The sequence below is a fragment of the Symsagittifera roscoffensis genome, unplaced genomic scaffold (genome assembly GCF_963678635.1).
Source record: "Symsagittifera roscoffensis unplaced genomic scaffold, txSymRosc1.1 SCAFFOLD_172, whole genome shotgun sequence".
Lineage (NCBI taxonomy): Eukaryota > Metazoa > Xenacoelomorpha > Acoela > Convolutidae > Symsagittifera > Symsagittifera roscoffensis.
In genome coordinates, this window is record NW_026971238.1 from 11,249 (window position 1) to 36,090 (window position 24,842).

General features: G+C 37.1%; 1 protein-coding gene across 1 annotated transcript in view; it reads right to left on the reverse strand.

The window, feature by feature from the left end:
• Positions 1 to 405: 405 nt before the first annotated feature.
• The window catches only part of LOC134856268 (WD repeat-containing protein 48-like), a 30,823-nt gene continuing 6,386 nt past the window's right edge, over positions 406 to 24,842 (reverse strand). Inside the window, exons 7-14 of the mRNA XM_063872620.1 lie at positions 9,575 to 9,799; positions 9,362 to 9,506; positions 8,974 to 9,288; positions 3,918 to 4,186; positions 3,577 to 3,690; positions 3,155 to 3,237; positions 2,758 to 2,980; positions 406 to 603 (exon numbers count right to left, since the gene is read on the reverse strand). Of these exons, the coding sequence (XP_063728690.1) occupies positions 472 to 603; positions 2,758 to 2,980; positions 3,155 to 3,237; positions 3,577 to 3,690; positions 3,918 to 4,186; positions 8,974 to 9,288; positions 9,362 to 9,506; positions 9,575 to 9,799 (1,506 nt within the window). The 3' untranslated portion in view covers positions 406 to 471. The remainder of the gene's footprint in view (positions 604 to 2,757; positions 2,981 to 3,154; positions 3,238 to 3,576; positions 3,691 to 3,917; positions 4,187 to 8,973; positions 9,289 to 9,361; positions 9,507 to 9,574; positions 9,800 to 24,842) is intronic.

Genomic DNA, 24,842 nt, shown 5'->3' on the forward strand with positions numbered 1-24,842 from the left:
CTGACTCCGCGATACCAAATTCTATTTGGAATTCTGAGAGAGCTTGGAAAATGCAATTATTGTAGCTAAAGATAATAACGTCGATGAAATAATTGAGTTTTCAGCTCCTCTCCCACACTTGACCTATTTTTGACGATTTGCTTCATTAACTGTGATATGACCGCAACTGCCATTCAGTCTTAATACATATTATAATTAAATTAAATTGAGGAAAACTATGCATTTACCTAAAGAATAGAATCAATCTTCAACATTTACAATAATTAAGGGTGCAATTCCTAACATTAACAGAGGTAGCGACCAAAAGATGTCTACCAAGATATCGAGTACTGAACAAGTTCTGCAAAATATTACGCATTATCTTAATGACCACCCGGGATGTGGTTCTGGTTAACACATTTGATTGTTCGCTTTATTCCGGTCTACCGCTGTCTCTGTTAATTGCCAAGAATTAGAGCACCAAAAAGAGATTCATTTTTTACTATTGTTTTGGGAGGCATGCGATTCTTTGTCTTTCTGTTTGAACAGCAATGTTAGGTCGCCACTAACTCCCCTCCAGATGAAGTGTTTTATCGTGCGCAAGTCCCACCCAAGGTCAAGCACCTGAAACAAACAAACTAGCTTCTTACTGTGATTCAATGACAATGCTCTTATCTATCAGAGTTTTGGAAAATTTCAAATAGTTCTTTTTCTCATTGCGATCATCGCCTTTATACAGCGTTGTAACCGACAGTTACATTAGTTTAGAGAGTTAAATCAGCGTTAGTCAAGATTTGTTATGAAACGCAGGACAATTTTTATCTGGATCAACAATTACGTGAACTAGGACAAGGTACTAACTTGAAAAGCTGAACTAAAATACCTTTAAAAAAATCAACAGACAAAACTGAATTGCCGGGACACTTGGACGAGTTTATATGGCGACAGAGTTATGGGAAAACCTCAGAATGAAGAACTTGAAAACAGTTGAACAATTTTTCTTTGCAGTTTCCTCTCGTTTAATCAATGACAAGAGCAAAAACTTTAGAACCCGGTTTCAATACCTTTGCTAATAGCAATGCTTGATACAGTGACCAACCTGCACTTTGCTAACACAAGCGTCAAAACTGCAAAAAATAGCTCTGAAACTACAAAGAACAAAAAGTAAGTAAGATTGAGAAATTAAACTTGTGCAATTTGACGGTAACAAACTTCCAACCTGGAAGGTAAGAGTCTCAAGAACTCGCTTCAGCGCCCTATACTCTTCCATCCCTGAGGACACTGGCCACCAATAGGGTGGATAACTCATGCTATTAATTGCCAATGCTATGCAGCTGAAGTTCTATTAATTGAACTTATCAATTTGGTGGTTGGGCTGGCAAAAAGTGGATTCGTAAAATAAAACTATGCTTGCTAGCTCACTTGTCTAATCAAGCGGTAAATTAACAGACAAAATGTTGGTACACGACCGTTGCAAAAAAAATAGCTACACAAACTTTGAAAACTCCCAACTTCTACGCCACGCATGCCGAACAAACTAATTAAAATTATTTTGGTTTTTCAAACCAATAATGAACCAACCATACAGATATAACATAAGACAAAAACATTTATGCCGCACACATTTTTAGCAAAAAAAAACATTAGCGAAAAATATTAAAGTTCTTTGAATTTCAAGAGCTGTTCATGATTGGCACTTCGGCAGCGTTAACCAAATTCAAGACAACTGGATCAATGCGTCATTGTTTTATTCCACTGGGAAAACAAAACATAGCCAGCTTACAGTTGGAAAAGGATAATGAACGCAACGAAACAAAAACTGATGTATTTTTTGGAAAAAAAATCAACTTTCGAAATTTAAAGAAAAAATATATACCCTCATCGCTCTTTGAATTTCTATCAAAACAGCACTGCTCTTGGAAAAAAAGCATCGTTCTTGAAATTAAAAGAGCGTTGAGGGCACATATTTTTTCTTTTTATTTCGAAAGTTGATTTTTTTGCAAAAAAAAACAAGTCAGTTTTTTTCTGTTTCGTTGCGTTCATTATTCTTTTCCAACAGAAAGTTGGCTATGTTTTGTTTTCCCAGTAGAATAAAAAAAATTACGCATAAATCCAGTTGTCTTAAATTTGGTTAATGCCAAGAAAAAAGTGCCAATCATAAACCGTTCTTGAAATTCAAAGAACTTTAATCTGCTTTAGTTTTTTGAAAAGTTGCAAAACTTTCAATTAATTTTTGAGAAACCCACTTTGCGAAAACTGGATCAATAAGTAAATTTTTAACTTCGCTGGAAAATCTGAATATTCAAATCCACTTTCGAAACTAGAAGTCGATCACGTTTTCATGACCTTTACACTTTTGCAGTTCGATTGTGGAGTTCGAATTCCTTTTAACAAAGGAAAGGAACTGGACTTAAAAAAAATCAAAAGTCAAACAGCAAAAAAAAAGTAAATATGAGAGCTTGAACAATCTTTAAGACTTTCCCTAAAAAAAGAAATCATCCCGACCTATGTTAAAGTCTGAACTACGTTCATAGACGCATAATCAAAACAGATATGAGAACTGTTGCCTCAAATAGTTTAATTGATTTGGTTAACTAGTTTGTTAACATGGAAAAAAGCCTTCCTTCCATTTGAAACCACTTGGCAGTGACAAGCGTAATATTAACTTACTGAACAAATGGTTGTGAAAAGATATTGCGCGGTTTGCAAATCCTAAAACTTTTACCAAAAAAGTGACAGAAAAACACAACGACTCCTAATTAGAGCGCTCAAACTAACCACGTCATTGCATATTAGCTCAAGTGCGTCCACTTCCTCATTCATCTCTTCTGCAGTCAACTGAGAGCCCCCATGATTACCCCCCGTGGAATTATTTGCACTCCCTCCTCCCCCATGAGTGCTGTAGTGGTCTTGAGCAGACGACTCTGGTCGCAACACTTTCTCCACCACGTGTTCTAATATCTTCCGCACAGGCAACAGGTCGTTTGCGGAAAGACGATCTCTATTATAATTACACAATCACTCTAGATGAAATGAGATCAGTTAACATTTAACTAAAGCTGAATATTATTAATCAAAATTATTTATCTTGCGAACCATTAGAATAATTTTAAACGCTGAAGATTTTGATCGGCGATGTAAAGAGTATCATCAAAAACGCACATGGGCAACTCACTTTTTGTTGTTGCAAATCTTCAAATTGCAGCTTGGGTGAGGCAGCAGAAAAAATGCCAGTTTGTGAAATTTTGGTGCTATCATCTGAAACAAAACTTACGTATGAATACAAGAAATTTTTTAAGCCAGCTACGGTAGTTTGAGAGAAGACTCTATACTCGATGTATTTTGATTTCAATTGAGGATTTTTTACGTTATTAAGAAGTTCCCCATTTTTGCAATAAGGTGAGAAATAGTTAACAAGATCCGACAACTGGATTTAAAATGGACGACTTTTTTATTTGCTGAATTCAGAAAATGAAAATACAATTTTGAAACAGTCAGAATTGAGTATAAGCCACATTTGCCAATTGTGAAAAAAAAAATTTGGCAAGCAAAAATTTCTGAACAGGCAATTTTCGGTTTTACTAGCAGGTGAATTACCTCGATTACAATCTCCTTGATCCATTCTGGCAGTGCATCCTTCAGAGTCTGGGACTCGATGTCTCTCTCACAACTGGGGATGAGGAATCTCGCAATCGCCTTCCCAGACGGCATCTGACAGAACACAACACAATACACACTTATGTTAAAATAGGGGTCAGACCATCTAAGTCAGTGAGCAGCCATTTTTTTCACTTTCAATTTAAAGAGATATTTACTTTGAAAATTCGTCAGTTGAAGCGACTATTTCAATCAAAAAGCTTGATTTCATCTTCGATGGTCTTACACAAGGACCTCTTCGTTCAGAATCTGTGAGGAACAATAGTGGTTTAAATCCAAACCTCGTTTATAATGAGCACAGTGTGATCAGGAAGGGAGAAGAAATTGTTTCCGAGGTACTTCAGCTGAATTCCACCTCCCAGTGCTGCCGCCTCACTCTCGTTACTGTCTCGTCTCCTTTCTCCCTCGGTGGCGGACGCCGAATTGGGTGCAAACTGTCTGCCAGAGTTTTCCTGCTCAGCCGCCGCAGCCAATTCCATCGTGATCTTCATGGCGCCACTTTCCGGCCACCGTTCGAACAGCGCTTGTAGCATCAGACAGGCAAAATGCACTGCAAAAAAAATCATTATATGAATTAATGCGTGGTCGGGAATCTATCGTGCAAAGTACACAGTCGAAGCGGAGCTTCGCCCACTTGCGATACATCACAAAAAAAGCATGGCGAGCGAGCCAAAAAATGAGAGTCACGACATCGAAACTTGAAAACCAAGAAAAAACACTGAATCTAGCGAAATTTTCAGTTCACGATTTTGCTTCATTGTTAGGCAAGCATGTCAGTAAATACCATTGCCTGCGCTAAATTCGCATGAAACCAAAATTCACAAAACAGCACCTAAGCCAACAACATAGGGTTAGACACTCTTGATTAAAAATGACGTCATAAAAATTAAGAAAGCGTGAAAAAAAACCGGTTTTGGTAACCAGTACAAAAAAGACAAAAATCGATAAGAACGGGCATCGAAATGCAATCATGCTCAAAATATTTCAATTGGGAGTCCAAGGAGATCAATTCGAAGAACAAGGTTTTCTGCTGATCTAAAATGTAACTAATATTTATACAGGCGAAGCTCTACTTCGCAAACAAACGAGCGACAGAAAACAGCCTTAAATATTAAATGAGAAAAATTAAAAATCAACTGCGATTTAGTTGAACTTTACATATGGGTCGGATTTAAAAGTATGACCTTACTGGCCATTGAAACCAACGTAACCTTAGTCACCAATAAAGCAGCTACAGATGCTATTGAATTGCACATGTTATACAGCAAAAACGCCACCACAAGCAAATGTAACTACCGTTTATTGCGCATCGAAACGGCCAAATGAATAGAAACCTCAGCTTTGAACAAAAATTCACCAATGCAAGTACCCACACTTCAGACAAACTACTTCGTACGAGACCCAAAATACCCAATCTCCCTCTTTCAATTAGCCCAACTTTTTCACCGCAATAGACTTAACATGCCATCATGGATAACAAAACTTCCTGATCCCTCAGCCCGGATGGTCTATCAATATCTACTACAAACACTTCGGTCTTTTAACATTTGAACAATTAAACTCTCCCGCCGAGCAAGAAACAAAAAACTTGGATTACTTTTGACCCGACTTAGTACTGCCACTAACTGCAAACAGTCCGCTGATAAGTGCGCAGAATAAGAGTCCTGAAAATCATAGCATGTTCAACCTGGGGAAAACCTAAGAAACTACTTGCAAATTACAAAGCCCTCATGCTAGATTGCGTCTCCACTGCATGGTACCATCCTGCCAGAAACACCTCATCTCCTGCAGGCTACCCAAATCAAGCTCTTCCGGTTATTATTAGTTCTACCCTCATGAGTTCCACTGCCCATCTGAACAGTGAAGTGTAAATACCAAGCTCCAAAAACGACCACTCTCTCTCAAATTCAGCTTTTTCAGCTCTACCCTCCGTTCCCATTCCCCTATTTTTTCCACACTCACCCTTTCCACCTCACCAATTACTCCCCTCTATTCTTGACAGCTTCAAAGACGAAACCTCTAAACTTGTCTAATTAATCTTACAGCGAAAACCCTCCCGTAGATTTCAATAACCGAGATGAGGTATCCTTTGCTTGAAAATATTTTAAACCTATTTTTAAACTAAACCACCCAAAGCAAGTAACTAAAATCCTTGCCGAAGCCCTTCCCTCAAAAGTTTTATGTATCCCTTCTCCCAAATTTGACCCCTCAGAATAATCGGTCTTCAGAAATAAACCGCTGTAAGCTCTACCAAAACCGGTCCGGCTATAGCCGACTTTCAAAAACTTACATTTCCGGACTATACATATCCCTTTTTATCTATTCCCAACCTGTTCCCCTTTTTATCTATTCCCAACCGGCTCCCTTGCCCCCACGTTACTTGCAACCTTCTCAACTGGTCCCAAAACCCATCCCATCTTTTCCCTGCAGACCTGGTGCTTTGTCCGATGGATGCCGCGAAGTTTCTATACCTGGAGACGGACGAGCCGAACGTGATCCCGGCAAACAACAATAACAAAATGAGTCTCTTCGCTAGGTCACGATGGCTTGAAAATCCTGAAACACTAGCTGCCAATTTAGCAGAAAACAGATGCTATGAACTTTCTAATGCAACAAAGTCGTTATAGCAAAAGTCCTATCAAAATAATAGAGTCAAACTATTACACTACGCTCGCTAGCTCGTTTAGTAAAATGACTTAATTATGATTCGTTGGTCAAACTCTGCAAAGAAAGTTAGGAAAAAATGACAAACTTTTTTTGACAAAATTTCAAATCGTCTCCTGCTTTAAAAATTTCTTTCGCGCATTCATTTGCTCTAATTTTCAAACGCAGCCAATAGACAGCTAGAAAGGAGCAATGAACGCAAGTAAACAGAAAAAAAAACAATTTGTTGAAAAATCACAACTTTCGAATCTCAAAGAAAAAAAATAGATGCCCTTTAAGCTCTTTGAACTTCTAGAACAATTTATGCTTAGCGCTTTTTAGATAACATTAACTCAGCTTGAGATAATTAGATCAATAGGTATAGTTTTCATTCCACTCGAAATCTAAAAATTAAATTCCACTTTCGAAACTAGAAATTTTTCACGTTTTTTCAAGCTATTTCCACGTTCGTATTTGGAGAGTGCTATTTACGTAAATTTCAGCAGATGAATTTCAATTGACCTCAAAAAGTGCATAAATACCTACAAGCAGTCATAAATGCATTAATATGTATGAATGCACATCTGTGGTTGTTAGAGCGTTTCAAGAAAAAATCACCAAGACCTATATAAGTCTTCACTACAACGTCACCAAAAATTTCCTGAAAAAAAAACACCAAGAACTATATCAAGTCTTCACTACTACGTTCATTACTGATAAAAAACATTTAAAAATTTCCATATCCAGATCCAATTTAAAAAAAAACAGAAAATAAAATAATGAAAGCCGCAAAAAAGACTCCTTTATGGGCAATATAGATGTTCACAATACTTTGACGCACTTACCGAAAAACATAACTCAGACAGCAAGTAAAAACTTTCCAGAAAACAGTCACTTTTAATCGCAAAAATTACCAACTAAAAAATTTAATCTTAACAATTTTCAACACAGAGGCGAAGCTGCGCTTCGCAAACACTTGGGAGAAACTGACCGAAAAGCAGTTCTATCAAGTGAAATAAGAAAAAGTAGAAATCCGCCTCGAATTCGCAAAACTCGACAACGTGTCGGATTCGAATCTACGACCTAGCAAATTTGAGTCTCACCCACTAAGCACTCAGCCACGGATGCCGAAAATTACCAAAAACTAAGCGCCAATAAAGCAGCTACATATGCTAACGAATTGCCAATTCGATGCAGCACAAGTAGCATCAAATACAATAAGACACAATTTTGCATATAATAAATGGAAATCATTAGGCCAAATTATGTATAAATTATGAAATTCGAAAAATTGCGAGAGATACATTGAGATGGAAAATTTCTGAGATCGAACTTTTTATCATTGTACTGGTGTTTGAAACAAATAATTTTTTCGGTTCATTTGATGAAATAAACATGCATCAACTGTGTTAATTTTCTACTAATCAAACGTCTAAGCACATGACATCATACTGCTACCACAAACTACCACTTCAAAAGTATCACATTCATTTTCGAACTAGGTTGGAAAAAAATAAAGCTCATACTAATACACTTTGCTTCGCAAGTGTAAAACATAGCCGATCGAAGATTGGAAAAGAGTAATGAACCCAAGTAAACATTTTAAAAATTTATGATGAGCGCTTTTTGATAACATGAACCCAACAAAAGAAAACTTGATCAATAGGTCAACTTTTTATTCCACTGGAAACCTCTTTCGAAACTAGAAATCGTTCATGTTTTTGCGCCATTTCCAAGTTCGTATTTAGAGAGTGAAATTTACGTCACTTTCAGAAGATGAATTTCAATTGAACTCAAAAAGTGCATATATACCTCAGTGCGTTCATAAATGCATCAATAAGTATGAATGCACTTCTGTAGTTATTAGAGACTTATGAGGTTTTTCCTTAAAAAAAAATCAGCAAGACCTATGAAAGAGTCTTCACTACGTTCATTACTTTTAAAAGACAAAAACAAAATAGAGGCTAAGTTGCATTTCGCATACACAAGCAAAAATATCGCCGATAGCGCTACTGGGAAAAACTGAATAAGTAAAACTTTGAGTCTACAAAATTTCTTAAGTGACCAACGCCAATTATGAGTCTACAGAACTGCTAAGTGTCGCAATACAATTATGACGCATTTGCAGTACCAGCCAATTTGAAAATAAATAAACCAACTAACATGCCTCAATTTATTGAGCGGACGCATTTTAACTAATATACGAAAAAGTTCATTAAAAACATGCGACCCTGCTGAAGTTCGAACCCTCTTATTTTGCTGCTGGTCTCCTTCCTTCTACGCTACAGAACCATAACACCTTGACGCTAAAGTGCTATTTGTAATACAATAGTGTGTGTAATCCTTAGCATTTGCTGTACTTAATCGCTGGATATTGATCAAAATGAACTCTTTCAGAATGAACACTAACATTTGCGACTTTTGCGTATCCAGTCATTCAGCTAAGCACCCTTTTCTATTTATTAGACTTAAGACTTTATGTGATAACCCATGTTCGAGAATGGTAATTGATAACAGGTCTACTGTTAGAGGAACCAATCATCAAACGCTCTCGATTTCTCTCTCATCTCCTATGAGATACTTAGGATTTGGTACTACACTCCTGCAATGTCCCCTCTTAGTTATCTTGCCTACTTTAACTCATGTTGCCTTTAGAGAACTAGTCCGGGACAATAGAAATCTTTTAATTTGAACCTTTATCGCTTTCTGGATTGTCTCCGTATCTCTGCTTCATGTCGAGTTCCTTCGCCGGGACCCAAGACTGCATGCAGTCCACTTCATCAATGTGTACACACAGATAGCCCGTCTTCAGATCAACTGAGAACCAAGATGGGACGAAGATGAACTGGAAGTGGTTCTTGATCTCCTCGTCAAAAGAGGACACTGGTCCAATCACTGAATGTTTTACTCCTGTCAGCACGTCCCATTTGGCTACAACTCCTTCGGAGTCTTGAGTCAAAACGTATCGCTTATTATTCAAAACATGGTAGCGAACAAGAGCTGGCTTTCCTGAAAAAAAAAATGACCAAGCAAATGATTCATGTTTGAGCTCAATGATTGAAATGATTACTCGAAATTTTACCTTCAATTACGTAGCTCGCTTTTATGTTCTTGAACACATACGTTGGTCTAGGTTGATCTGAGTTAGTGTTATCTAGAATTGATTCATACTCATTTTCGCCATCATCAGCGTAATGTGTCGTTGTGTAAGTCTCAGATGGAATATCCTAAAAACAATAACACGTCAATTTAAAGCTTCCTTAAAAAAGTCCTAATCAAAGTTCTGGTCACTAACCCACTTATTGATATGTGAAGACGTTGTAGACACCCACAGACTTTTCATGTTGACGTCTCCAAATTGCATGCTTAGAATTGGTCGCTTCTCTTGAACAACTTGTCGCGATGCGAACAAGCTGTCAGCTGATGACGTATCGCTAGTGTTCAAAGACGGAGTGAGATCTGTTTCAAAGACAGCTCCATCTCGTCCCCCAGAATAAACCATTGTAAACGCTGGATCCGCCTAAAAAAAAAACAACAAACAATTACAGAGGCCAAGCGGAGCTTCGAACCACATGCGATACAAGCAAGCATATCATAACGCGCTAGCAAAAAATGAGACAGAAGTCACTATTCAGAAAAAAAATCGGAAACTGTAGAAAAAAAAACTTAAATGTGATACATTTTCATAAGCTTAACTCAACTAATGTTCAATTTCACTCAAACAACGTCGACAAAGCGCACAACAGCGTTGAATCAGCATGCAGTTTTTTTCGAGCAACCAATTAGCCAAAAAAACCACCCGTTGAGCCGAAAACGAAATTGCGATGAAACAAGGTGCCCAGCTTAAGCTGGAGATACCTGTGCCATATTTTTAGAACATGTACTAATTTGGGACGAAATGAGTAATTAAATAAGCAAATTGGATTTTACCCGACTATTTTAAAACTAAAATAAGGGATTAACCGCTTATGAAGGGGAATTTCTTTCTACCCATTTTTTGAACTGAACACGGTATCAAATTTGGCACGTTAAAAGAATGCAAAAAATGGACTTTTCCTAAGGTCATACCGTCTTTTCTAGGCAAAAGAAGGAATATGGTGTGACCATTTTTGCAGGCAAAATCTTTGCACAGTTCTTCTGATTGAACCATAAGCCTCATAAATGGCGGGCAAATTTTGAGACAAAAAAGCTTCAAAAACTATCCAAATCTCACACTTTTGATTTTTATTAAGTTATTTGAAGTTTTGTTGAAATATTAGGGCTCCACTGCCTTAGCAGGAAAAATTCTCGCAACCTGTTCCTTTGATTGAACCCTTGATTTCAAAGTTGGCAGGGTAGTTTTTAAGAAAAGCCAACAAGTTTCCAAAAAAGGTCACACATTTGAAACATAGCCAACCATCAGTTTGAACTGAGTCAATGAACGCACGGAAACAGAAAAAAATACTGGCTTAATTTTTGGAAAAACTTCTACTTTCAAACTTCAAAGAACGTAGCCAACAGACCGTTGGAAAAGATTCAATGAAAGCAAATAGTAAAAAAATGAATTGTTTTTCGAAAATTCAACTTTTGAATTTCAAAATTAAAATATGGCCTTGAAGCTCTTTAAATTTTTAAAACAAAAAATTATTGGCACGTTTTTGATAAAAAAACTTAACCCAATTTGAGAGAACTGGATCAAAATGTAATACTTTTATTCCAAAAAAAATCCCCTTAACACTTTTGCTACTCAAAATCAAATTTGAGCGTGAACAGTAATATTGTATCGTGTCCCGGATCCTAAGGGGGGGGGGGGGGGGTCCTTCCTAAGGGGGGGTCCTCACGTAAAGCAAAATCCTAGGAAAGGGGTCCTTATTTTTTTGGAGGACCCCTATCCTAGGATTTTGTAAACGAAAGAAATTTTCCACCCAAAAAGCAGAAGACCCCCTACTTAGGATCTTGCTAAGTTTAGCTTAACAACAAGGGACACGATACAAAAATCTTTCTAATTCCAAATTTTGGGGTCCTAATATCATATTAATTGTTATGTTTGTTTAGGGTAAATGAACTTTCGACCTAGTTGAAATTTGTTAGTGAACGGGGAATTGACTTTTATGGTATATAATAAAAATTCGCCGGCCATTTTGGCAGCGTAGCTTAACTGTTGGCAGCAGTAAACTAATTCCTTAACTTGACCTAAATTTTATGGTGAAAAGGCAGTAAATTGAAATTACTCTCAAAAGGCGGCGGCCGTTTCTGGGCAAAATATACCAAAAAAGATAAAATTGTCAAATTTTGAAATAAGAAAAATGAAATTAGAGGGAACTTGGTGTACTGAAGATATTGATAATGAACATTTACAATTAAGAGTGTTTTCAACCGCAGAAAAAAACTCATTTTTCAAATTTAGTAATGAACGCTAAGTCGTCTTCCTCGAAAGGGCAAAGGAAATTTCAAAGAAAGAATACGAGTTGATTTTCAAAGAACAATTTTATTTGAGTGAGCTTCAACAAATCTCTTGGTGCATTTCTACAAAACAAAAGTATGGTACTGTGAGCGATTTGAATATTGCAGATTATGAAAACGTTTTCGACTATTCGTTTGACTTTAAATCATTATGGGTTGATAAAGACTTGGAGAGAAAAATCCGTCTATGTTTCAACAAGCTATCAAAATACAAAAAACTTCCGGTGGTTTATTTAATTATTTACCACCGTTATCTTAATGAGTCTAAATGGTATTTGCAAGGTCACTTTTATTTCCACTGGCTTGAAATTCAGCAGGTTGGAGAGGTGTTGGAAAAAATAAATAATGAAATTGCAAAAAAGCAGAGTAACTCCTATTGATTTGAAAATAATTCACGAAATTTATACGTCTTTGAAACAAACTTATCCTGATAATTCTAACCGACGCAACTATTTTCTAGCTGCATGTTCTCTGTTTTTTGTTAGTTCTGATAACCTTAACTACGACATTTTAATTAAGTTGAGACCTTATGGTGGCTTGATTGGTATTGATAACTCTTCCTTGGACAAATACTTGAAAAATTCCAAAATTTTACGATTGCACGCTATTTTGCACGATGCGGCCGGATTTATACACGAATTTTATCAACAGGGTCCCACGTACTGTTACATGTTGCCCTGGAACTGTAACAACAGCTTATTGGGACATTTGAGTGGAATAGCGTTCTGTCTTTTCATTAAGTTGAAAAAACCAGAAGTTTATCATTTACTAGAATGCTAGGCGAGAGATCAGTTGTGCTTGACGTGGAAGGCTTTCGTTACAAGAAAAACGCCTTTGTGGTTAAAGAATTAGCAATAACAACTTCAGACTACAGCGATCGACTCATTTTCCTACCTCCAGTGAATTTCAATATACTACCAAAGCTTGAACAAAAAGCTTACAACTGGTTAACAAATTATTTACACGGTCTCGATTGGGAAAACGGTGATTATCTTTATATAAACTTGAATCAAATACTTCAGAGTTTTGTGCTGAGAAATCCCGGTGCCGTTTTTTACGCTAAAGGAAAAGAAAAGACAGAATTTTTGGCCAAGTACTTGGACCGAAAGATTGAAAACCTAGATGATTTGGGCTGTCCTCGGGTTGAAAACTTATATTTTAAAAATTATCCAAGTTGCAATAAACATATTCCACATTACAACTCCAGGAATCATTGTGCCCTGAAGAAAACCAAGGTTTTTTATGATTGGTTGAAAAATGAACAACAGCGAGAGATCAGCGAAAGTGGAGACATACCTATCACCAAATTCAATGCTTTGTGCGTGGATGACTCCAGAGGGTGATATTAAAATTTCATTAACGAGAATAGAGCGTATTGATTGCAGTGGCCAAATTGTTCAGAGGAAGGAGCAAATAATAATTTCCGAAGAAGAGTTGTCTACGTTGAAGAAGTTTTTTCCAGTTATTGATCAATTTGTATACTTCCAGAGATTCAAGTTTATCAGAAATGTTAGCCAGCAAGCGAAGAGTATATCTTCCCGAACTAGTCTTAGTACCCAAACGTCAGCCAGGAGTTCAGATGGATCTAAACAGCAGTGAATTGCCAGATGAGATTAAGACGATTGTGAAAGAGGATACTGTGAAGAAAATAATGTACTACAAAAAAACTGCAAATATCCCAGCAAACTTTGTTTTAGAAATGCATGACATAAATGATAGAGATTTCACACGTTATGAAATTTTTTACTGTTCTCAAAAATAATTTAATTTTTTACAAGCTTCATTCACAGAGAGAAAAAGTCTAACACAGTCTGTAGAATAAATAGTTTCTCAAATGTCAGAAGCAACAACAGCAGTAGATGAACCTGACGCAACATTAGTAACAGAGTTTGTTTATAACGAGACAAACAGTGAAAAAAAATCATGGAAGTTTTGTAACAATGTAACTTTGCCAAGGTCTGAAGTAGTTTTTGTTGCGCAAATGGTAGTAATTCTAATTTTACTAACTTTCTGCATTCTCAAACTTTCTTTCACTAAATTAAGTTGCGAAGAAACGTCAGTTTGGTTCTCGATTTTATCAGGCTTGGTTGGTTACGTACTACCAAACCCAAGAATATGAATAAAGTGATTGATACTTCGACAAGAACTTTTATGGCGATAGTGGGACCTTCAGGATCCGGGAAAACTGAGTTAATTTTGAAACTTCTGATGGGAAATACTTTTTACCCTAAATTTGGAACCGTTCTATATCTTTACAAAGAGATGCAACCTGCATTCTCAGAAAAAGTGTCTTCTCGCGAAGTGAATGTGGAGTTCATGAAATTCGACGAATTCAAATCTGTGAGAAAATTAGAAAATGTTCTTCTAGTTTTCGATGATTCATGTGAAGACATCTATAATGACAAGGAATTTGTTAGGTTAGCGACAGCGGGTAGACATAGAGGGATAGATGTAATATATGTTAAGCATAACTGGTTTCAACAAAGTCGATGGTCGCGTACGATTGATTTTAACACTTCACACATCATTCTGTTCAAATCGCCTCGCGACGTTCAGCAACTAGATCTTTTAGGAAGACAATTGAATGTATCAAAATTTTTGAGAAACTGTTACGAATTAGCTACCAGAGACTCTTTTGGACATCTTCTAATCGACTTGGACCCCCGTACATCAGATTGTTTGAGATATTGTTCAAATATCACACCACCTGGGCCAACAGTTTTTTATTTACCCTTATCTGAAGCAGAAATTACTCCAATCACAAATGAAAAAGAAAAACTTATCTATTCTGCGGCATATGGTACAACTGAAACCTGACCAGCTAAGAAGATTAATTAGAAAAACTTCAAATCGTGAGATCATAACACTTATTTGTGAATGTTTGCTCAATGTAGTCAATGGAAACGTACCCGTTAAAATCGCAAACATCGAACGATTCGAGACAGCATACAAATACTTAATAACTCCAAAAACCAGTGTTGTCAAAAAACGTGCGATTATTTTGAGTAAAGAAGGCTTCCATTTAGTTCGACAAATACTTTATTTTTGTTACAAGTACCTCACAACTTAATGATGACTGCTGAAGAATTCATTCTAATTCCGAAACACTTATATGTTAAAGAGCAGCCACATGCTGCACGTGTTCTTCATGATAATAATATTAAACATAAAAATGCTCAACTGTCCTATCTTAACCGGCTTAGACCCCAATTACCTCCACAAACTAGTAAGACTACTGCAACGAAGGAAACATTTACGGATAATGTTGAGCCCCAACAAGAACAGCTCAAACTGTCAACGGACGATGAAGAAGTACCGGTCGAACGTGTTAAAGACGAAATACTAGAAGAGAAACACAATAGACAGACCGAAAGCATTTTAGGACAGTTACAAGTTTTAGAAGACAAAAAATTTGTTAGAGCAAAAACCGTACTTGAAATCATAGAAAATTCAGAAAGAGTAACCATAAACCGTGACAATGAGGTGATATATGTAGATAAAGTACCAACAGGACTTAAAGCTACAATATTTTTATACGACATACAACAACCAACGAAAAAATTACACAATCCGGCGTTCATTAACATTTCAACTGCTCTCAACTTGAATGAAAACCTGGTAATAAATCGAAATGCCAAACACGCGGTTCAGTCAGCGCCTATTAACGCTCAAGAGAAACGAGAACCCGGACTCTCAAGAACCCGCTCAACGTCGCCCACTTGGCAGGAAAAAAGTAGTGCAAACCTTAAGAGAAGTAAAAAACAAACGAAAAAGTCTCAGCGGTAATAGAAAAACCCAAAACCAAAAACGTGAAAAAGAGTCAGAAGAAGGCTCTGACTCATACGGAACGCCCCATAACAATTCAGATTCTCCAACGTCAGAAAAGACGAAGGCGCAAACGAAACAATGGGAAAATTACCAAGATTGAAGAAAAATTGTTGAAAACTAAATACAGTGACAAAGGTCCCGCGTTATTTGGTAGTGTGAACAACTTGATAAAAGCAAGCAATTTGTCGCGAAAGAAAGTTAAACATTTCCTTCATACTGAACCTGCTTACACGAAATATCGAACTGTGATCCGAAAAACGCCGCGATCAAGGTCATAGTTTACGATATCGACGAAATCTGGTCATTAGATCTGGCCTTTGTTGATAAACTTGCCCAGTACAACCATGATGTTAAGTATCTGCTTGTTGCAGTTGACTGCATGTCCCGCTATCTCAGAGTGCAACCCTTGAAATCAAAGTATGCTACTACAACAGCAGAAGCGTTCAAACTAATGATAACGACAAAACAACCGGAAAAAGTATGGGTGGACAAGGGCACAGAGTTTAAAGGGTCCTTCGAAGCATTATGTAAAAAGAAAGGCATAAACACATATAGCACAGAGAGCGAGAAAAAGTCCGCATTCGCTGAGAGAAATATCCGTTCCTTGAAAAATCTTATTTATAAGTACTTGGAGGATAAATGGACTTACTCATACATTGACAAATTGCAAGATTTTGTCAATGCAATTAATTCGAGAACAAATCGTGTCACAAATCTTGCACCAAATAAAGTAACTAAAAAAGATGTTCCTCGCCTGATTTCATTAAGAGCAGAGCAGTCTTTGAAGTTAGTTCGACGTCCAAAGCTTTATGTTGGTGATTATGTTAGACTTGCCAAAGTAGACATACGTTTTCGCAAGGGTTACAAACAATCGTTCACCGATGAAGTGTTTGAAGTTTTTGACATACCAACACGAAATCCCCCAACATACAATTTGATTGATTCTAACAGAGAACCGATTGAGGGAAAATTTTACGAGTCTGAACTAATTCGCGTTCTGGGGAAGGACAATCATGACTGAGGGCACTTCCGACAGCCTTTTCACCCATAATGTTCCCCCTTCCTTCACAATTACCCTAGTTTCATCTGCATCAATGAACGTTTTTAAAGATAACACTCTGGCCAACTTCAAAAATCTCCTGAGTGAACAAATAAATTTGCAAGGTGAATGGAGAGTAGCAGTTACAGAAATTACCTTTCCTACTCAGATAAACAACGTAACTGACAACAACATTGTGTACTACAAAAAAGATCGGGTTATAGCAAGCATGAAAGTTGAGAAAGACAAGATCTCCAGACCTTACCTAGGAGAAACAGCAAAAACAACAAAAGGAGAATATACGAGCATTGATCAAATACTGGACGAGATTCGTCGAAAGACAGAATTAGAGAAATTAGATTACGTAATAGATCCAATAACCAAACATCTTTCCTTATGGCTGCATTATTGGGAGGGTATAACTTTTTCAAGCCCGCAAATTCCTAGTCTACTTGGATTCAAAGGCGTCAGAGATGGAACTGGTTATCATATAGGTTACAAACAAGGAAGCACGAAACATAGCACATTCTCTACCCAAGATCTTATTGCTGACTATCCCGTTGATGTATGCGCTGGTACTCAGCTTATGTTTATTTAGCTGGACATAATTCATTATCAAATAGTCGGAGACACAAAAGCACCCCTTTTACGAGTCATTGATACAAATCGTCGAGTGAAAAACGGTTACGCATGTACAATTGAACCGAATCATCGTAAAGTGTTTAGTAATTTGGATTTTAAAAAACTTTTGGTCAATAATATTTCCAATATTTCTGTGAACTTGCGCACAGAAACTGGAGGACTTGTTCCTTTCGCTGGAGGGGGAAAAGTTGTTCTGACTTTGAAATTTCAAAAGTTTAGCAATTGATCAAAATGGATTCATATTACCACAACCAAGCAAACCTACCACATTTCTCGGGGCATTATAGACAACGAGGCAGTGGCTTCGGTGCATTAGCCTTGGGAATAGGAAGAGTCGCACTTCCACTGGCTCGAAAATTTGTGATACCCGCGGCAAAAAAAAATCGGAAAAGAACTACTTCTTCAGGCAGCTCCAGAACTGATAGAAGTTGCAACAAAAAGAAAAAGTCCTAAGCAGACACTCAAAAGCACCGTTAGAAAAACAATCAAAAAGCAAGTAGGAGGAGGAAGTAGATCTCGGAAAAGTCATCCGAAAAGAACGACGGCGTTTAAACGAAAAACGAGACGCGTCATTCCCAGAAAACGAACTGCACAGAGAAGTCGCTCCGATTTCTTTACAAGGGTTAAAAATGATTTCTAATTTAATCCCGAGTGAAGCAACTCACAGCTCCTTGGACTTATTTGAGAAACCGCCTTTGCTTGTCACTTTTGAAAATGCATTCACCCAAAAAATTGGACCTTCCTACTCTCCTGATGGTCCTATGCTAGAGTTTGAAGTACTCGGCGACAGAAATAATTTCATCGATCTTCAACGTACTCGTTTGGAAATAGTTGCACGAATTGTTCGAAGCAATGGAAACGTGCTTCGAACGCATGCTACAGAGGCGGCAAACAGAGATACGCCGTATTTTGTTAACAATCCTTTATCTTCATTACTTTCTGAGTGTACACTGTCTCTGAATGGTGAAAAAATATCAACTACCAATGCTAATTTTGCCCATAAAAGCTTTATTGAGACCGAGTTTTCATACGGTAATGATGCCAAGAAAACATGGTTGGCTTGTCAAGGTTATTATTATGAAGAAAATCCATCAGCCGTTGACGGTGCTGGAAGGAGAGCTGATGATGTTATGGAGCGTAAAGGTCTCGTTGCGGCCTCGAGCGAGCTGAAGCTATTTGGTAAAATTGCTTGCGACTTTTTGTCGTGTGACAAGCATCTACTTAGCGGTGTGACAATAAGATTGTCTCTTAGACGTTCTCCTAATGATTTTGTTGTCATATCTGAAGATGCAGCTAAACACTATAAGGTCCAAATAATCGAAGCTAACCTCTATGTCAGAAAGATGACTGTGACTGACTATGTTCTCTCATCAATAGAAAAAACTTTGTTGAAGAACCCGGCAATTTACAATTACATCGAAGTAGTACCAAAAACGTTTCTCGCAACTGCAGGAGTACAAAGCTGGCGACACGAGGATGTTTTTGCAAAAGAACCTGTTCGAAGAATGATAGTAGCAATGAGCATAAACGAAGCATATTTGGGTACTAATAGAACAAACCCTTTTCATTACCAGAAATTTGGGTTGAATGAGATCATTGTGTACAGAAACGGTCTACCCATTGCCGGAACTCCCATCTCAACATCAGACAATAAAAGAATTTATTACAATACGCTTGAGGCTCTTGATTTTGTTTTAAACACTAGTCATGGAATCAGTCTCGCTAATTATGATAATCATTATATTATGGCTTTTGATCTCACGTCTACTCAGGAGGCTTCACACGATTTTATTCATCCTGAATTGACCAATTGCACTATTTCGCTCGAACTCAAGTTTGACGCAGGTCTCGCTAATAACGTCGAGTTATTGTTTATGGGAGAGCGTGCATCAACAGTTTATGTGCGTTCAGATAGAAAAATTACCAAAAACACTCTTATGACCTAAGATAGACATGGATAATCTTCAACTAGTAGAAATTATTAACCGTTGTAAACATTTGAAACATCGCTTTAGAGGTGTTTTTCCGGCAGATTTGCCATGCTCTTCAGTACTGAAAAACGATAATACATTCATGATTATGAATGCCTCACCATCGGATCAACCTGGAACCCACTGGTTGCTTTTTGCTCAAGCTGGAGGACAGATATTCTTTGCAGATCCTCTAGGTAAACGATTATGTGATTATCCCCTCGTGTACAAGAATATGCGACGTACAATTCACGAGGGAAATCAGCTACTGTTGAAAAAACCAATACAATCAGCTGATTCAGTGTTATGCGGACTTTATTGTATTTATGTTGCTCATGTTATAATTACAAACAAATTTCCAATAGGTTTCAAACTTAATGATCATGATTTGATAAGATTTGCCAAACATATGTTATTCTAAATTAATTTATTGATGTTTTTGTAAAATTTATAAATTCGTTTTTTTTTTTCAATTCATTCTTATTAACAACAAGGTTTTTTTTCTGCAAGTTTATGTGAACCGCGAAAAGTTTCATATCAAGTCCTTCGAAATATTAAGGCATGGCCGTTTGGTTTAAGGGGCAATAGCTAACCCGGCGTTGCTCGTCGCTACGCTCCTCGGGAACGCCTCCCGCTTGTGTAGTAACATTTTTTTTTTGATATACAAGAGCGAAAGAAAACCAATATTTAAAACTTGAATTTCTTCTCCATGATAAATTTCACAAACAAAGTGTTTGAATCAATTTCCATACAACCATACCCACTTAAAATTATGTCAATTATTTTAGAAAACTCAGCAGCGTTTTCACCATTCAAAATATTAGTAAAGCGTTCAATTGTTACGTTAGTAATCACGTCAGTTTGAGTTTGAACAGATTTAGTCTGCGAGCCGAAGCAAACTTGAGGCAATCGTCTGCGAACTGGAACACCACTAACATCTAAGTTGTTGATGGAGTTATAATTCACAGCTATTTTCAGTTTTTCCATCAGAGGGCCAGACAATTCATAGTTGGAGCAACCCAAAATTAAATATTTGAATGTAGAGAGAAGACAAGGAACAACGAAGGCTTTTGAAGTCATCTTGTTAAGTAAATCGGTAGACTCTTTCCTAAATTCGACCAGCACATGATAATGTTTTTCGTTGTCAATCGAATGGTTGCAAAAATCTAATTTATTCGAATGGGAGGATACTGCAAAATTTGCTTTTGAAGCGAAGCCCGAAAAGTTGGGTTCATGATTCAGGACGAAAAATTTGTAATTTTTACGGAACTGTTTGAAATAATCAGGGGATTGCTCATACATTGCTTCAACCATAGCTTTGAAGTTTCAATAGAATAACGAGTTGATAATGTTACACAACCCGACAGTTATCATCGTTTTCACTTTCGCATTCCTTTTCAGAGCATGAAGATTTTTTAGATTTGCTTCGCTTTTTTTCTAAGTTTTTCAGTCACGTCGCAGTTTTTTGCTTTCGTCAACCTTTTGATTTTTGTATAATTGTCCGCCAAGGACTCGAATTCACCAGTTGACAAAGTTATTCCTTGTCGATACTTGAAAGTTCCCTCTTCGTCTTTTTTGTACAATTTGATAGTTATGTAAGTACCGGTCTGTGCGAATGTTTTTGCACCGACTCTAACTAAACGTTTATCATTCGAAGATATATCCCTAAAATCATCGAAATAGTCTACATCCGTTTCAAGAGAAGCGTACATTATAAATGAATAACAACCAACTGGTTTTTAGTGTGGAACGTTGAATAATGACTGATCACAGTATACGAGACAGATCATGCGCTCCCAAAGTAAAAATTTAGGTGATAAAGTTTACGAGCGCCCTAAGCCATATTGATAAGACTTAATCACCAAGGATATAATTTCTTTAACGATAAACCTCTTTTTTTATGGGTATTTAGTTACTTTTTCCCCCGGCTATACTCGTTATTTATTGTGACGGTTATTTTAATGACTGTTATGAATCATGGTAATGAATGTCTAACAGCATAACAATGATTGTCTGGCAAACTATCATGAAAACTTGATTTTGAGTGCTTTCGCCCGTAGCCACTATAATAAAGCTGTCACATAAATCTAAAAAATCGGGTTTTCACATTCATTCCTAACATGACCACAGGCGTCATGCTTAAAAGAATGAATAAAATTTGATAGCCTCGCCTAAAAAGTTATTAGCTTTGACCTAATTGAACTATGCCACCCCTTTCCTGATCTCATTCTCATTAATAAACTTTTCATACTTTTCATTCTCTCAATTTCATTTCGGTAGTTCAGTCATTTCATTTTAACAAAACTTTAAACCTCTTCAAGTCATGACTAGTCCTTTACAAATAATCTCAGTGTCTGATCGAGAAAGAACAATTATCTACCAAACATACACGAGAGAGTCGATTGCAGTCATCCATCAACAGAAAGAGAGAGTCTCTCCGTCTACAGCAAGTCCGTTCAATGACTTGGCTCCCCGAAAAAACGACGAGAATCAAAACGAGGAATGGACTACAAAAAGTCATATCATGCTACCGAACTACCTCCTTGATCACATCGATCTACTTAGACAGAATCGAAAACGAATGTACGAGAGTTGCACTATTCACGAGAGCTATCCGGCATTAGAAAAGACGGAGATAAACGACACAACCTCGCTCGAGCAGTCTCCAAGAAAAATTCTCTTCGCGTATGACTGCGAGTCAATGCCGTTGTATGAAAATCAGGAGGGATGTATTCGTGACTATGCAGAGCGCGAAGCGTACTGGGATATTCCGACAGCAATGTCTCCCGAGTCGTTTGTTAGGGGAGCAGTTTCAACTCCAGAACAATCAACTTCCTATTCGGATGCTCGGGTTTCATCTAGTGCGGAGACAATTGATCTAGTCACCCCAGATCTCATTCAAGGCACTCCTCCAAATGCAGCTTGCTATGCGCCAAAAAAGAGAAAACTACAGTTTCGAGGTTTCTAATAACTTAAACAAAAAAACTTTCCTTTGTTTCAAATATTATTCCAAGGTTTTATATCTTCATTTTTGTTTGATTTGACTTCTAAGCTGTTTTAACATTACTGTGTGTATATTTTTTGTCTCAGTTTTTATTTTGCTTAATAGATCAATTAAAGTTTGCCCCGTAAAGTTTTCAGCAAAATCTTAGAGAAAAACTAGAAAAAAAAATCACAAATCGAGAATAATTTTACGCTAAAATTGTTGTTTGAGAAAGAATGAGAGAGAGAGAGAGAGATAAATACACTTGCTCAGTAGTGAACCCCATTTGGAATATCCTTTTCGGGATATTGCTTTCTTTTCAAAAGAAAGATAAATATGGAAGGGTCCAACATTTTCTTGTTGGTAGTCCAACCATATTTATTTGGCTTTTTTATCAAACACTCTCTGTCCTCTCTCTCATCATACTTTGTGCTCGGTGGGGTTAGCCAGGTCTTACGCAAAGTAACAGAGAGTGTTTTAAGCCATAAATCTGCATTATATTACATTCATATACATGTTTTGGGTGTAAAACGGACAATTTTTTGGTAAAAATGTGAAGAAAAAAAATTGTTTTTTTTTTTTCGAAAAATTAACATGACCCTTAACCCTGCTCAGAAATTCATGGCAAATTGATTGAGGGTAGTTTCAATGGATTTGGAGAGAAAAAAATTTTTTCCCAATTTTTTTTTTTTCAATATTTTCACAAAAATCAGATTTTCTCAAAAAATCACAACGTTTTAAGCGTCTACTCTCATTGATTGGGCTATAATTGTTTTTTTTTAATTTCTACGCTTGTCCTAATTACGTATCAGATAGCTCCTAAAAATTTCAAACCACATTCACTTGAATTTAAAACGTGAACGAATAATTCAAGCTAAAAATGAAGGAAAAAAGAAGTTAAAAAATTATGTTTTTTAAATTTCGAACTTGACCAGTAGAACTGTGCTCGAGGTCCCACAAAACTTACTGGTTTTTTTGTTGATAGATTTAAAAGACACTTTTTTAAACATTACTTTTCCTTTTTTTCACAACATAAAAAGTTTGAGGTTTTCCTTTATTTTGAAAAAAAAAAAATTTCACTTGAAATAACAGAACGGGAGGCGTTCCCGAGGAGCGTAGCGACGAGCAACGCCGGGTTAGCTATTGCCCCTTAAACCAAACGGCCATGCCTTCAAATTTCGAAGGACATGATATGAAATGTTTCACGGGACACTGAATGACATGAAGGAAACTTTGATTCCGATATCTTTTACACGTTCAAATGACAATCTATGCTTATCATGCATCGGTAACTATCAAGGTGTCAAATTTGCAAAATTTTCATTTTTTCAGTTAGCTAGTTTATTTCAACTTAATTAGTTAGTTGAGGGCTTTACTTTCTGAACACTTTTATCTCATGTTTCTACTTTTTATTATACCTATTTACGCAAATCAAGAAGTGGGCTTGAAATCATTAGGAAATTACTGTTTCACGGTTAAAATTAGTCAGAAAAAGTTTTAGGCTCTATCTGAATCATTCTAAGCTTTAAATTTTGTAATTTAGTGCTGAAATGTTAATTGAAAGTCTAAACCAGTCCCCTAAAAAAAGCCAAAACTTTATCGCTTACCCTTAAAATTAGCAGCAAAAGTTTGAGGCTGTAAATGAATCAGTTTTTAGTATACAAAACCCCTCCACTTGAGCAGAGTGATGAGACATATAGAGCTTAAAGCTAGAATAAACCCTGTTTTTGGAAAGGAAAGTACTTATTGCCAAGACGGCGAAGTATAACTCTCGTTAATGGCTTCTACTTGCCCTTACCAGCAAAGTTTTTTGGTGCTAGTCACTTCTCGCTTTTGCTTTTTCATAACCAGTTCTACTTGAAATTCTCCTGAATTTTCTTGAAATTTTCCTGAATTACTTCAGTAACTTCAACAAACAATGCCGAACTCTACTTCTATCGCGACACCTGTTCCTTGCCAGCAGTGCGGAAAAATACTGAGCTCTAAAAGGAACTTGAGAAGACATGAGCAAAAAGTTCACAAGATCCTTCCTCCCCCTCCTCCTCAAACTGTTTGCGATGAGTGTCTCGAGTCATTCGAGAGTTTGTCGGAAGCCCGAGAGCACGTCGAGCTGGTACATGACATGACTTCGAATAGTCATTGTATCTATTGCCATACAATATTTCTCACCGCGGAAAGCTATGGACAACACTTGCTGAAGAAGCACGCATTGCCAGTTTGGGACGGCATTGAGACGACGTCTTCCGCTGCCCCAACGGAAAGCGCGCTCAGAGGCAAATTGCGTCGATACGATCTCAAAGTTGTTGAAAAAGAAATGGATTTGCTTCAAGTCATGATGCAAAACAAGGAGGAAATAGATGCTCTTATACTGGAAAGGGTCAAAGAGGGTCCGAACAAGGTGCAATTCCACGTGGAAGTGGGAATGATCAAAATTCCCACTGTGCAAGACGGGGACAGTGGAAACTTCGAAAGGACCATGCTGTTTCTGAACACTAAGACATTGACAGTGTACTTCGAGGGAATAGCTGGGGTTCAATTCTTGGAACTGATTGAACATATGGTCAACCAAGTCAATTCGTTCTCTTCTCATGGTACCGGATGGATTATTGACAGAATTGAAAAATTGCAAATCAGTTTCGCGGCCTTCTCACCAATAAGA